Raw genomic sequence first — 15,216 nt, 5'->3', positions numbered from 1 at the left:
TCAGCTGAATTTTGTTTTCGTAACACATCGGAATCACAAGGTAAGCATTTTGGGCAAGACCACGTTGTAAAAGTTACATGTGGCTGCCTAACAAAGTACCACAAACTTAGCAGCTGCGAATAACAGCCACATATGACCTCACCGTTTCTGTGGGTTATGAGGCCAGGCTCATTGTGGCTGGGTTCTTTCTTTGCTCACTCACGAGTGTTAGCCAGGCTGGTATCTCATGGAGCAGCTCACAGCTCTCAGGTTGTTGGCAGAATTAAGCTCCTCGCTGTAGGACTGTGGACCTCAGCTCCTAGAGGCTGCCTCTGTCCATAGGCATTCACAGCATACCCGGTTTCTTTGAAGGCTGGCGGGATAGCATCTTTCCACTGTCTCAAGGCGCTGACCTCCAGATTGTCCTTTAAAGGTTGCCCCTGATTAGGTCAGGCCCACCCAGAATCTTCTCCCTTCTGATGAACTCAAAATCAACTCAAGGGGAACTTAAACACACCTGCAAAATCCCTTCACCTTGCCATGTGGCGTGACCTACTTGCAGAAGTGACATCCATCATACTCACAGGTCCTGCCCACACTCCAGGATGGGGGATTCGAGGGGGTACACATACCAGAGGTGAGACTCTCCAGGCCCGTTTTAGAATTCTGCCACAACGTGTGATTCTGGACTTTGGAGATTTTGGTCGTGAAGTTTGCCATCTGGAAAGGCTTAGATTAGTTCAAAATAGTTACCTTTTGATCATGTCTTTTTAACTTTGCCAAAAGACTGTCCAAAGAAAGACCTACCTATGAATCTTACCATAATGCTATTAAGTTTGTGAAATGGTAAGGAAATTAGTGTTGGTCTAGTGCAATTGTCAACGTTAAGAGCTTTCATTCAATCTGTGCAGATGAGAACAACAAAGAAAAGAAGTTAGCATTTTTTTTTTCACGTTTATTTCTTTTGAGAGAGAGAGACAGACTGGGGGAGGAGCAGAGAGAGAGGGAGACACAGAATCGGAAGCAGGCTCCAGGGTCTGAACTGTCAGCATAAAGCCCTATGCCGGGCTTGAACCCACGGACTGTGAGATCATGACCTGAGCCGAAGTTGGAGGCTTAACAGACTGCCACTCAGGCACCCCAGAACTTAGCATTTTTTACGCTTTATAAAAATAAGAACGAAAGATGTCTGTGGACGGAAGACGTCAGCTGGCTGTCTGCATACAAACGTGCAGGCCCGCACAAACACCCGAGGTGAAAACCTGGCTTGCCGTCTCCTGTTCTCCAAATGAGTGAGGGCTTCCTCAGGGAGATCTGTAAAAAGAATGGAAAACTAAAAGTGATCCTTGAAATGTGAATAGACCCACCCTCCTCGGAGGCGAGGAGGCATAGAGTGAGGACCCCGTGGGGTGTCAAAAGCCCACACGTGCAGTTGGTACTCTAGGACAGTGACTAATAGGTTGCCAGGAGGTGTTGGTGTGAAAATGACTGTCCAGACATCTGGCGGCCTCAAAGGGTTCAGGCCCTCTTAGCCGATGTTCATGCAGGAATGCGCTGAAACTGAGCTGACTGCCTTTCTGGGCTGGGAGCCACGAATCCTGGAGGCTTGCTTCCTCCTCCTCCCCTCCCCCCCACATCTACCAGGCACCACACACAGTCTCTCTGCCTCACCTTCTGAATATTGCTTCCTTCCACCCCCTCCTCTCCACCTCCACAGCTCCCCTCCCTGGTCTAAGCCACCAACCTCCTTTGCCTAAATGATGAAACAGCCTCCCTGCACCCTGCCTGGCTTCCCTCCCATCACTTCCCTGCAGAGCGGCCCCGGGCACTCGCTTCCAAATTCAAAGCTGTTCAAGCAGCAGCTTGCATAAAACCCATTTACACCGCGCTTTATACCGGCGCTGGATGCCAAGACCAAAATTTGTAACTCATCCCATGAGGACCAGTGCTCTGCCTCTGCTGGCCTTGCCCTGCTTATCCTGCCCCTCCCTGCCCCCACTGCCACCCCCTGACTCCTCTGCACTCCCACAACACCGGTGTCTCTGTCTCTTTCTAAGTTCAAGTGCACCACGTTCCTTCCCATCGAGGGGCCCTTACACAGCTGTTCCTCCTGACTTTCATGGCGAATGCCCACACACCCGTTAGAACTCAGCTGGAGTGTCACCTCCTCCGGGAAGTCTTCCTCATCCCCGGCTAGACTGGGTTAAATCCCCCAGGGGGGCAGGTAGTGTTTTCCAAAAATGGTCACGGCAGTATTTCCCGTCCCCTATCCTATTCCAGAATCTGGCCACTGCCCAGGTTCTGGAGTCCGTTTGCCTTCCTTTGGAATTTGGGAGGGACTTTGTAATGGCTACAATGGATATGATTCTGTGTGACTTCTGAGGCCGGGTCAGAAAAGGTGATACGGCTTCCACCCGGCTTGCTCGCTCCTCTTGGGACAAGGGTTCTCAGAACTCAGCTGCCATGATGCTCAGGGTGTGTGTAGGGGCTGCAGGTAGGTGCTTCTGGCAACAGCTGTCTCCACCTACAGCCAACGGCAACTGACAGACATGTGGGTGAGTAAACCCTCCGAAGATTCCAGCCTCAGCTTTCCAACTGCCCGGCTGACACGGAGGGGCCAGTGAAGAGCCTTCCCTGCCAAGCTGCCCAAATTGCAGGTTGCAGAGCAAATAAACGTGGTCATTTCAATCCTCTAAATCTTGGGGTGGTTTGTTACACAGCCACGGTAACTAGAACATAGTAACTGTTACACTTGTACCTTCTCTTTTGAAGTACCTGAGACAGTTCAAACTACTTTTGTGTGTGTGTGTGTGTGTGTGTGTGTGTGTGTGTGTGTGTGATTATTCGATTCCCATCTTTCCTGAAAGATGGAACCTTCTGTGAAGGCAAAATCCTCGCCTGTTTTGTTCACCATTCTAATCCTGACACGGAGCCTGGCAAATGATGGGCTCCCTGCCAAGGTACTCTTGGCTTTCCTGCACCTCCTCGCACATAAAAAAGAGATGCCATGTGGTCATTGATTGAATGTTCATTCATTTGATAAACGTTCATAGATGGGGCTCCATGTCAGGGATTTGTGTCAGAGGTGAAGCACAAAAAGGTGATGTACGGGGGACAGGGGGAAGACAGAGGAGGGGTCAGGTCGTGTTTTGAAGGGTGCATAGGTGTTTTCTGAAGAGACAGAACTGGGCTTCTCACCAGGGAGATGACGTGTGCTGATGCATGGGGCCAGGAAGCAGCCAGGTTGGGCTGACCTTGACAAGAGGTTCTGCACAGGGAGAGGGTGAGTAGAAAATTCTGCAAGAAAAGGTTTGTAAGGGCCAGGTTCTAATGGCCTTCAATGCTGCACATAGGTGCTTAGATTCCATCTCACAAGAAATAGGATGACGTTGGAGGTTTGAAAGCAGCTGTGGAATGATCCCAGTTCTGAGAGCACCAGGGCTAGGAAAACTGGTTAAGAGGCTCCTGAACTGGGGGCACCTGGGTGGCTCAGTCCGTCAAGCATCTGACTTCCTCTCAGGTCATGATCTCACGGGGTTCGTGAGCTCTAGCCCTGAGTCAGGCTCTGTGCTGACAGCTCAGAGCCTCCAGTCTGCTTTGGATTCTGTGTCTCCCCCTGTCTCTACCCTTCCCCCGCTCTCTCTCTCTCTCTCTCTCTCTTAAAAAATAAATAAACATTAAAAAAAAAAAAGAGACTCCTGAACTGGTCACTGGGTAAATGATGGAATCAGGACTAGAGAAGTGAAGACAGAAGTGGAACTAAATCAATAGCCAATTAGCAAAAATGCACTTCCCAAGGCCCCCTGTGGTGCTGTGTGCCCATGCCCCATTGTCGCATCAACCCTATAAAGCAGGGGTCCACTAGTAGTTTTCAGTAAATATATCAGGGCCTGCACAGCTTAGGATCTGTCACAGCTGCTCACCCTGCTGTCGTAGTGCAAAAGTAGCCACAGATGATAGGTACACGAGCGGGTGTGCTCGCGTTCCAGTAAAATTTTAATTTACGAACACTGAAATTTGAACTGAAGAAACTTCACGTGTCACGAAATAGTCTTCTCTTTTGATATGTTTCCAACTTTAAAAAATGTAAAAGCCATTCTGAGGTTTGCTTGCGGAGTCGGACAAAAACAAGCGGCACGTCTCGGTTTGCTCTCTCCTGCTATATAAGGAATTGGTTAGCGTTTCAATTTTAGCAAGATCCCGGAGCAAGTCCCTCAAGGAGCCACGCCCCTCGCGACCTCATCAAGCCCCGCCCCTCCGGGAGGAGCCTGCGCATGCGCGGCCGGACCTGGGGCGGGGGCGGGGCGGGCCGCGGCTCCGACTTCCAACATGGCGCACGCTGGCGGCGGCGGCAGCGGCGGCGGCGGCCCCGCGGGCCGGGGACTGAGCGGCGCCCGCTGGGGTCGCTCGGGCTCCGCGGGCCACGAGAAGCTGCCCGTGCACGTGAGTGCTGTCCCTGCCTTCCCTCGCGAACCCTGTCGTCCGGCCCCCGCGGGCCGATGCCCCTCGCCCGGGCCCCGCCCGGCCCCGCCTCGGCCTCCACTCCGCACAGTCCCCGACCCCAGTCCCCTGACCCCTTACCTCGGCTGCTCTGAGGCTCGGCCCGCCCCCCTCCCCGCCAGAGACCCTCGTCCTCCGTCCCCTCCTCCGCCGACCCCCGCCCACTAGGACCCTCTCCCTCCTCGCAGGTGGAGGACGCCCTCACCTACCTGGACCAGGTGAAGATTCGCTTCGGCAGCGACCCCGCAACCTACAACGGCTTCCTGGAGATCATGAAGGAGTTCAAAAGCCAGAGGTACCCGCGGGACCCCTCCCCACCCCAGGGGGGGCGGCCCTGGGCCGCGATCCGGCTGAGCGGGGTGGGAACCCCCATCCCGGTTTGTCTCTCCGCCCCAGTCGGGTGACCTTGCGCAGGTCGTGGAACCTCTCAGAGCCTCCTTCCTTCTTAAAAAAAAACAAAAAAACAAAAAAAAAAAACAAAAAACGGGAGTGGAGAGTACCTCCCCTGTGGAGCTGTTATGGGGATTCCTGGAAGGAGAGCAGGGATGGGGTTAGGAGACAGCGGGAGAGAAGTCCACAAGTGCACAGTGCGGTCCTGTTTTTACTGAAAATGATTTTTCAGTGAATTTTGTTCGTCAAGAATTTTTTAAAATTAATTTTAGTTTTCTTAAGCACTGCATTAAAAGGCTGTTTATCTTGATCATTGAGCGTTTTGGAGCCCTCTCCCCACCCCCCGTTAAATCTTGTCATCAAGGTACCCTAGTCCCTGGCCTGTTGGAAAGTAGTGTGCATAAAATGCTTTGTAAAGGGCCTGGCACATAGAAAGGGTTTAAAACACATTAACTGATTTTGTGGGCACACAGGGGGGTTGGAGATAGATGGGGGACCTCGAGACCACGCCCTCATTTGACAGGGGGCTCACTTGGACTTACAGGGGGCCAGGGGCTTGCCCAGACTAAATTTAGGGATAGTCAGGACTAGAATTTCCTCACTCTGACTCTTAGGTCCCCGCTGGTCACATCCCCACCATGCTGCTTCCCCCTCTTGAGGAAACGTGATAGTGCTGGCCTGGTTTCCTTCCAAGAGAGCCATGCTAGGGTCTCGAGGGAGCCCCGGTGCAGCCATGACGGAGACCCCTGGCATCGTTGTGCAACTGACACTTGCATTGCCTTTGGTATTTATGCCTTGCCATCACTTGCTGGGATCAACACCGGTGTCATAGTTTATCGCATTGCTTAGAGGGCTTTGGCCTCCTCCCTCTTCCTGGAGTCCCGGACTTCCACTCGGCTCTCCTGACATCTTCAGAACCGGATGCATGTGCTTGGAGTGTTCTGGGGAGCTGTGCCATGCAAATGCCCTGTGGTTCTCACTAGGAGGGCACAGCAAGCCGGAGCCTGGCTGCCGTGGAAGCAGATTACACATTACACGTTGGCTGAATCACACCCGGTCACACTGCAGGGTGCCTTGTTGTCCTTCGAGAAGCTCGTTAGGTGGCGCCGTGAAGGGAGTTGGGAGTGGATTTCGCTTTCGGCGTGCTCCCCGAGACACTTGTGCCCACTTCTCATTCTTTTCTGTTCCAGCATCGATACTCCCGGAGTCATCCGACGCGTGTCGCAGCTATTCCACGAACACCCTGACCTCATTGTTGGATTCAACGCCTTCCTTCCCCTCGGGTACCGAATAGACATTCCCAAGAATGGCAAGTTAAACATACAGTCGCCTCTGTCGAGCCAGGTATGCCGCTGCAGGGGTTTGAGGGATGTGGCCTTAACGTGGCCCATTCTGGTACTCAGTCCCCAGGCCCGGTGGTGCGTGTTGTGTCTTACGTTGTGGGAGAGTCAGAGAAGAGCCAGTCTTTTTCCAGACCTGCTGCTCGCTTCTAGCACAGGGCAGAATAGATCAAAATACCTCCACCGCCTGCCTCTTTACCCCCAAATCGATGGATCCATTTGGAGGATTTAAATTAAGAGTGGATGTATGTGCTTGTGTTGGAGGTTGGGGGGGGGGGGGCGCATTCTCTTAACAGTTTTATGTCCTGTCAGAATAACCATCCACAGTCACCAAGCTCTTGTCCTGAGGCTTTCCCTGTGAGCGGGCTAGGCAGGCCACACTTGGACTTAGGCACGTGGTCTCTGGGCATCCTAGGTGCCGCCCACAAAATAAAGCAGTTGCGATGCGGGTGTGAATAGCCATGTCAGTGTCGCCGTGCCGCATTTAATTACCAACAGGGCCGCTGGCTCAGACAAGGCTTGTGGCTTTTGTTCCTCCTCTATCCCTGCAGTCCGTTCTTGCCTGAGCTCACCAGACCCCCTGAGAAAATGAAAGCCTACGTGAGCTTTACTTTCATAAAGTAACCATTGTCTTTTTCTCCACCTTGGCCCTGTTGCTATAATGCTATGCTCTTGGTGGGGGGGGGTGGGGCACCTGGTGCATTGGGGATGTTTGGAAGCATCCCGGCAGTCCACCCACTAGGCCCTCACCCAGTGGCAACAGCAAAAAGTGTCACCAGACGTCTCCAGATGCCTCCTGGGAGCAAAATCGCCCCCATCAGGAACCACTGGTGTGTGTGAACCCGCTCTTCCAGCCTCTTCTCTCTCTGCCCCAGGGGTTTGGGTTTTTAGCGGGGAGCGTAAAACATCGACCGCAGGAAGCATTTGGTTGGTTTCTTGGTTTCGCCTGTGATGAAAGAGTCAGATTTGGAAAGAGAACAGCCAGACGCAGTGTGACAGTGACAGCCCTCTCTGAGAGCGAGGTTTTAAAGAGGAACTTGGGAGCGTGTGGCCGCTGAACTCCAGAGCCCTTCCCTTTCGCATTTACGAGTGGGGCCCCACGATCCAGACGTAAGGCTCGTGGGTCCAGACAGCGCAAGCCTGGGTGGGATTAATCTTCGGAACTGTCACAGCTGGCGAGGAGACCAAGCTCATCTGCAGCGGTGTGCACGGGAGCACTTTGACGAGTCCGAAGCGCCATATAAACACAGGGTGTCATTGCCATCACTCACGAAGAAAGAGCCGAGGTCGAAGACCTAAATTGCGCTCCAGGTGTGGAAATCCCCTCTCTCCATCCCCAACCGTTGGAGGAACCCTGCTCGCGGGGCTGAATCTCCGTGTGAACCTGCACGGTGGTTACATTTGGAGGCCGTCCTTCCCGGAAAACAGCCACGAGGCCCTTGCTGTTGTGCTCACTCCATGGAGAGCTGTTACGGAGAGAGCGAGGCCAGCCCAGCCCTTTCTTCCCCGTGACTTAACAGCTACTTAACCCGGCTTTATAATCTCGCTGAAGCCCGGAGCCCCGAAACCAGCATATCTGGAGCCCCCTTCGGCCGCCCACGCCATTTCAGTCCACATTGATTGACCTGCCTGGTTTTCCAGCCCTGCTTTCCGGTGCTCCTTCGGGCCAGGCATAAACGAGGTGGCCTCTTGGCTTCCAAAGCTCGTTCTGAAGTACAGCTTTTTTTTTTTTTTTTTTTCATTTTTCATCTTACAAGTCCCGTCAGCTACAGGCAAGGAAGTAGTAGCTCTCAGATGCTGACAAAGAGAATTAAGGGAGGCCCACACTGCGGGGGGCCCTTTGCCCTTTGTGCAGGTTTCTCAGCCTTGGCCCTGTTGCCCTTGGGACCAGATCGTTCTTTCTGGAACAGGCTGTCCTGGGCACTGTAGGGTGCTGAGCGGCGTCCCCGGCCGCCACCCCCCACTGTGTGACAACCTAGAAGCGTCTCCCCATGTTGCTACGTGCCCCTGTGGGGCAGAATCGTCGTCCTTGAGAACACTAGTGTGAGAGGAGGACAGACAGACACGTGCCATGATGGGGGGGGGGGGTGCGGCCAGAGGAGGGCCAGGGCAGCACGGGGGTCTGCCGCCTCCTGAGCCAGTCATCCAGGCCTCAGTTGTAACGTCACTCCTCAGCCCTCGACCCGCCACCCCCCCCCCCATCATTCTCACATCACCCCATCTCGGGTGTTTTAAAATAGCAACGCTAGGATGTGAAGTTCAAAATGCGCCGTGCCTTGGTTTGCCTGGCCCGGCAGACCTGAGCGCGGGTCAGGCAGGCCCCTCGTCTGTCTGGTTCACAACGATGTCCCCTGTTCCGGGCCGGTGCCAGGTGTGTGTGGGAGGAGCAAGACGCAGCCTGTGGGTGGGAAGGTGATGAATCTCCCAGCTCCCAGGTTCGCTTGAGACCAACCCCGCCTCCCTCCCGGGAGCCAGCCCTTTTATGGTTGGCGGGAGCACAGGTAGCCTTAGTGAACCTTTAGGGGTCGCTCGTACTCTAAGTGGTCCCTTTCCGTTCAGAGGCAGGCCTGCCGCGTTTTCCCTGGGTGAGGGTCATTCGGAAGTTCAGTGAGTTCCTGGCGGGTCATCTCTCTCGTTGGTGTCTTAGTCACTCAGGGGGCAGGTGTAGACCACCTCCTCTGCGCCCAGCGCTGGGGTTTATTCAGAGTCCCTGCTGTCAGGGGCACTTTGCAGGTCCACGTGGGGGACTCAGAGGATACGGGTGGACAGATTAATACCCGAGGGGGTTTAGGGCTGCGAGTGAAGGCAGGGGCAGGGTTTGAGGAGCCGTGGGCAGATCCTCCATGAGCGATCAAGAACCCCGCCTGTGTCTTGGGGTGGAGGTGTCCTGGGTGGGGTTTAAGAGCCTGGGGTGGGAATGAGGGGGCGTGCTTGAGAAACAGCCAGGGAAACTGTGGGGTTGGGAAATAAAGGGGAGAGGGCGGAGGAGAGAGCCAGGAGCATGGGGAACCAGTGGAGAGTTCCATAAAGGCCACCCTGGCTGCGGTGCCAGAAATGGACTGAGGGGGCAAGAGAGGATCTGGGAGGCCATGGAGGGGTCCGTGTGATCCAGGCAGAGTGGGTGGGGAGTCTGTGAAAGTGGGAAGTCCACGGAGGCTCCAGACGGCCTCAGCCTCTGGGTGAAGGTGGCAGGCACTTGCTGAGGTGAGCGAAGCCTGGGAGCGGTCCGGGTGGCAGGGTGCCGCCCTGTGTTTGCGGTATGCTGTCTGATGAGCTGTCTCCTACCTATCCGGGTGGGGCTGTGTGCGGCCACCACTCCAAGGGCTGGCTATGTGGGGCTGGCCATCTGTGCCTAGGAGTATACCTAACCGTGCCTCTTAGGTCACTCAGGGTAAGCAGACAAGAGAAAAACTTGGATTGTTCTGGAAGGTTTAGAACAGGGGTTGGCCCGTGGGCCAAAGCCAGCTTGTATTTGTATGGATAGTGGTTTTTACATGTCCCAGAGATAACATTAAAAATGTTTTAGCAGGGGCACCTGGGTGGCTCAGTCAGTTAAGTGTCCAACTTTGGCTCAGGTCACGATCTCACTGTTCATGAGTTTGAGCCCTGCGTCGGGCTCTGCACTGATAGCTCAGAGCCTGGAGTCTGCTTCAGATTCTGTGTCTCCCTCTCTCTCTGCCCCTCCCCTGCTTGTGCGCACTCTCTCTCTCTCTCTCTCTCAAAAATAAATAAGTATTGAAAAAAATTTTTTAGGGGTGCCTGGGTGGCTCAGTTAAGCATCCAGCTCTTAATTTTGGCTAAGGTTATGATCTCACAGTGAGATTGAGCCCCACTTCGAGCTCTGCACTGGGCTTTGAGCCTGCTTGAGATTCTCTCTCTCTCTCTGCCCTCCCCTTGCATGCTCACTCACTCTCAAATCAATCAATCAATCAATCAATCAATCAATCGATCAATCAATCAATAAATCTTAAAAACAAAGATTTTAAGAACACCTGGATGGCTCAGTTGTTAAGCATCTGACTCTTGATTTCAGCTCAGGTCATGATCTCATGGTTCATGGTTTTGAGCCCCATGTCCGGCTGTGTGCTGACAGGTTGGAGCCTGGAGCCCGCTTTAGATTTTGTGACTCCCTCTGTCTACCTCTTCCCCACTTGTGCGCGTTCTCTCTCTCTCTCTCTCTCTCTCTCTCTCTCTCTGAAAAACAAATAAACATTAAAAAAAAAACCCACCAAAGTTTTGAAATTGTGATAATATTCACATAACCTGAATTCCCGTTTTGTAAGTCAAGTATATAACTCCGTGGGTTTGCATATGTTGACACAACCACCGACACTAATTCCAGAACATTTTTATCACCCCAGAAAGAAACCGTACCTCCCAATTCTCCTCTCCCACCAGCTTCTGGCAACCACTAATCCACTTTGTCTCTGTAGATTTGCTTCTTCTGGACATTTCATTTCAATGAAATCATGTATAACTTTTTGTGTCTGGCTTCCTTCACGTAGCATTATGGTTTCGAGGTTTATCCTCTCTGTACCATGTGTCAGAGCTTCCTTCCCTTTGTGTTTTTTTTCCCTAATTTGTTTTTAATTTTATTTTAGAGCACACGAGCAGGGAGAGGGGCAGAGAGAGAGAGAGAGAGAGAGAGAGAGAGACTCTTAAGCAGGCTCCAATGCTCAGTGTGTAGCCCGACATGGGGCTCGATCCCATGACCCTGGGATTGTGATCTGAGCCGAAACCAGGAGTCGGACGCTCAACCGACTGAGCCACCCAGGCACCCCTCTTCTTTCCTTTTTATAGTTGAATAATACTCCATCGTATGGTTGGACCACATTGTTTATCCATTCCTCCGTTAATAGACACTCAGGCTGTCTGCACTCCTGTTTTCGACTCTTTGGTAGATACCTAGGAGTGGGATTGCAGGGTCACGTGGTAACTATGTTTAACTTCCCGAAGAACCGCCAGACCGTTGGCCACGGCAGCTGCACCAGGACTGTCTGGCCCTCTTTGCCAAGCCGTGGCCGTGAGGAGAGTTCACCTTGACACAGTGCCTCACTCCAGGGCATTGGAAGGGGTACGCCCCCTAGGTGGGCAGCTCCGATGAGCACAGCCGCCTCTGCAGCAAACCTCTGCCCCAAGGCTGCTCCATCCCCCTAACCCTCCCTGGCTCCTGCTGACTCCTGCTGACTCCTGGCTCCTTCCGCTGCCAGGCCAGCACACCTGGAAGGAAGGCGGTAGAGGTAATCAGCAAGAGCGTCCCCACCGCTAGGGAGAGCCGGTATTTAGAATTGTGGCTGCTGCGGGTCTTTGGCGTGTGTGCTTGTCTCGGCTCAGACTTTTTTTTTTTTTTCAAAAAATTTTTTTTAATGTTTATTTATTTCTGAGACAGAGAGAGACAGAGCATGAGTGGGAGAGGGGCAGAGACAGAGGGAGACACAGAATCTGAAGCAGGCTCCAGGCTCTGAGATGTCAGCACAGAGCCTGACGCGGGGCTCGAACTCACGGACCGCGAGATCGCGACCTGAGCCGAAGCTGGATGCTCAACCGACTGAGCCACCCAGGCGCCCCTCGGCTCAGACTTTTCTAGAGTTGCTTCTGCACCCATGTTTTGGGCTGAGTTGTGTCCTCTCCCCAACCCCGTCCCCACCCCCCCGCAATTCATACATTGAGGGCCCAACCCTCAGTATGTCAGAATGTGACGGTACTTGGAGACCTTTACAGAGGTAATTAAGGTAAAATGAGGCCCTTAGGGTGTCCTTATAAGAAGAGGAAATTTGGACACACGGAGGGACCCACAGAGACGGTCAGCGATGTGAGAACACAGTGAGAAGACGACCGCCTGCAAGCCCAACATGCCTCCAGAGATACCGACCCTGCCAACACCTTGATCTTGGACTCCAGCCTCCAGAACCGTGAGGAAATAAATTTCTGTTGTGTCAGCGGCCCAGTCTTGTGGTGTTTTGTTACGGCGGCCTGAGTGGCATAGCACACCCGTCCAAGAGGACAGCGAGTGTGCCCGACGGGTGTACCCATCATGATGACAGCTGTGTGCCCGGCACTCACCATCCTGCAGAGTCTCCGGGTCCGTGCTTGGTGCCACGTGCTGATATCACCGCCCGCCGAGGGGGATGGGAACAGCGGCTCAGTCTGCTCTTTCTGGTCATCTGATGATTCCCAGCAGTGGATGAGGCCGGCTCTGTTCCAGGCACTGTTCCAGGCACTTGGGATACGGCAGCGAACAAAGTGGCATCTCTGCCCTCGGGGCGTTTGCCGTCTGGTCGGGGGTGAACAGACAACGAAATGAGTACAATATGTTATGTGTGGGAAGGTGACAAGTGCTGTGGAGGAAAACCGAGCAAGAAAGGGGCTTGGAATGCTGGGAGACAAGGCCATTCGAGTTTGGCGTGGGGCGGTTCCGGAAGACTCACCAAGAACGTGTCCTCACAGATACCTGAAGCGGAGCTGGAGGGATCCCAACCTGCTGGAGAACCAGCTCTGTGCACGGGGGACCTGCAGGATGCCAGGGGGTCGCCCCTGAAAGCCCAGTCAGGGTTTGTGGGGCATCCTCAGAACCGCGCATGAAATTTCAGTTTAGAAACCTCAGCATCCCCTTCTTCATGGGCGTGGTCCTGCCCTGCCGCAAGTTAGGATTCTGGGCGCCCGGGAGAGAGACGTGTGTGTCTGTTTTCTTTTTCATCTTTGTACGGACAGGAAAGCACACAGACGGAGGGCAGGCATGACGACTGGCCAGGGCCCGTCTCCTCTCCCGGGTGACGCGCCCCGGGCTTAGCACCCGAAGTCCCACAGTCCTGGACGGCGTGGGCGGCGGGGCCCCAACTTTGCCGGCACCGCTGACAGCGGGTGCTTTCACACCTCAGGACACTCTCGCTGCAGTGGGCTGGCTTGAAAGCGTGGGGAGATTCTACAAACAGCCCCAAACTCCACTCCGAAGGGGATTACACTGTGCACTTCTCGTGCCTTTCTCCCGAACGCTCGCTTTTCAAGGTGTCCGGTTGTCCATCAAACTTCTGTGTTCTTTGGTGAGACGGAGGCGAGTTCAGGAGACTCACCGGGCACCAGGCAGACGCACAGAGTGGTGAGGGAGGAGTTACCTGCACGTTCCGTGCAGCGGGGCCCCCCCTCCTTTGCTCCCCCCAAAGGAACGTTTCCCTGCATCTCGTTAAAAACCTTGGCTCCGCGCTGGGTTTTGTGCTTGCTCTTGGCGCAGGCAGTGGCTCTGCCCGGCGTTCCTCACCCCTGTTCCCGGCGTCAGGACCGCCGGTAACTCGGGTCGTGCTGTTCGCAGGAGAATTCGCACAACCACAGCGACTGCACGGAGAACTTCAAGCAGCAGATGCTGTACAAGGAGGACAAAGCCCAGGTGCCCTTGGAGTCAGATTCCGTGGAGTTCAACAACGCCATCAGCTACGTGAACAAGATTAAGACCCGTTTTCTAGACCACCCGGAGATCTATAGATCGTTCTTGGAGATCTTGCACACTTACCAGGTGAGTGGCCTCCAGTCACACTTCACCGGCGTTCATGGCGCCGCATCCAAGGTGTTCACGTTGTCTGGTCTGAATTCGTCAAACCCTGTAAAATTCTGATCGGCTTTTTTTTTTTTTTTTTTTTTTAACTGCGATACAGTATACGTAACCTAAAACCCCCCACTTTAACCTTTTCTAAGTGTCCAGTTCAGTGGCATTAACTGTGCAGCCATTACCCCCCTCCATTCCCAGAACCCTTTTCATCTTGCAAAACTGAGACTCTGTCCCCATTAAACACGAACTCCCCCAGCCCCTGGCTCCCACCATCCTGCTGTCTGTCTCTCTGAATTTGACGACTCCAGGGACCTCCTGTCATAAGTGGGATCATAACAGTATTTGTCCTTTGGTGTCCAGCTTCTTTCATTCACCATGATGTCCTAAAGGTCTGTCCACGTTGTAGCCTATGTCAGAATCTCCTTCCTTTTTCAGGCCGAAGACTGTTTCGTGGCCTTGACACCCCAGTTGTGTTTATCCATCCGTCCATTGATGGCCACTTGGCCTGCTCCCGTGTTTTGGCTGTTGTGAATATGATACTGCTGTGAACATGGGCATACCAGTACCTGTCGGAGTCCTGTTTAGTTACAATTTGATTTGATTTTTAATTTTTCTCAAGATTTTAGGTAATCTCTGCACCCAACATAGAACTTGAATTCAGAACCCCGAGGTCAAGAGTCATGTGCTCTACTGACTGAGCCAGCCAGGCGCCCCTCGTTAGGATTTTAACGTGCTCTTTGAGGCACCTCTGCATCCAAGAAGTACTAGGAAGCACCTAATAACAGGGATTTAAAAAGGACCTAAGAAGCTGGTCTTCTTTTTATAAGAAAGCTTCGCGATTGTTTTGACAACACAGCTACCCTTTATTTATGCTAATTGCCAGCAAGTTCTGTGCACGGCCTGGGGCGACAGAGATAAGTGGTTGCTGCTTGGTTCCGTCTGGAAGGAGAAACTTAGAGCTCTGCGGGGTGGAGAAAAAAAAGAAGTGTGTGGGAGGAGGCCTGGGGTTCATGGTTGCCAACCCTGGACGGGGGTGGGGGGGTAGTAGGGGTCAGGAGGGGGAGATTCAGGTTGAATTTGACACACCAGTCAGAACCATCAGGCAGCTGAGTGTAGACGAAGGGTGGACTGTCTCGAAGCCAGGAAGGTCTGTGGAGCGCAGTCACAGGGGTCAGATCACATAGAGGGCTTCAGGGGACCTGAGGGCTGGGAGGGAAATGTCAAGGCCACTTGATGGGAGGGCTCACTCCCCTTAGAGCCACGGAGCAGGAATGTCATGCTGTGCACTCTAGGGGAGCCCCAGCACCGCCACCTTTGTTCTGTCACATCCTTGGGGATAAAGTTGACAGGGACTTATTTCTAATGGCCGTCCTGAGTTCTGCTTGCTGTTTCCGCCCCTCCCGACCTGGGTCCCCTCCAGTCTTCATCTTGTCGCTTTAAGCTCCAGGTCGGGCCGTCTTCCTTCAA

The 15,216-nt window shown here is 53.6% G+C and overlaps 1 protein-coding gene across 4 annotated transcripts in view; it reads left to right on the top strand.

The window, feature by feature from the left end:
- The first annotated feature begins 4,265 nt into the window (after nt 1–4,265).
- SIN3B (SIN3 transcription regulator family member B) overlaps nt 4,266–15,216 on the top strand; it is a 37,740-nt gene continuing 26,789 nt past the window's right edge. For 3 of the 4 annotated variants that reach the window (XR_015248476.1, XM_086698716.1, XM_086698718.1), the window contains exons 1-4: nt 4,266–4,422; nt 4,668–4,774; nt 6,060–6,213; nt 13,516–13,716. Coding sequence is in view for 3 of the 4 variants with exons in the window: in XM_086698716.1 (XP_086554842.1) it covers nt 4,309–4,422; nt 4,668–4,774; nt 6,060–6,213; nt 13,516–13,716 (576 nt within the window). In the remaining variant the exon portion in view is untranslated. The remainder of the gene's footprint in view (nt 4,423–4,667; nt 4,775–6,059; nt 6,214–13,515; nt 13,717–15,216) is intronic. The other variant, XM_086698717.1, reaches the window with a different exon arrangement.

Source organism: Puma concolor, chromosome A2, assembly GCF_028749965.1.
Source record: "Puma concolor isolate L17-30 chromosome A2, mPumCon1.1.hap2, whole genome shotgun sequence".
Taxonomy (NCBI): Eukaryota; Metazoa; Chordata; class Mammalia; order Carnivora; family Felidae; genus Puma; species Puma concolor.
The sequence above is the reverse complement of the archived record's forward strand: the minus strand, read 5'-3'. Positions and strand labels throughout refer to the sequence as shown.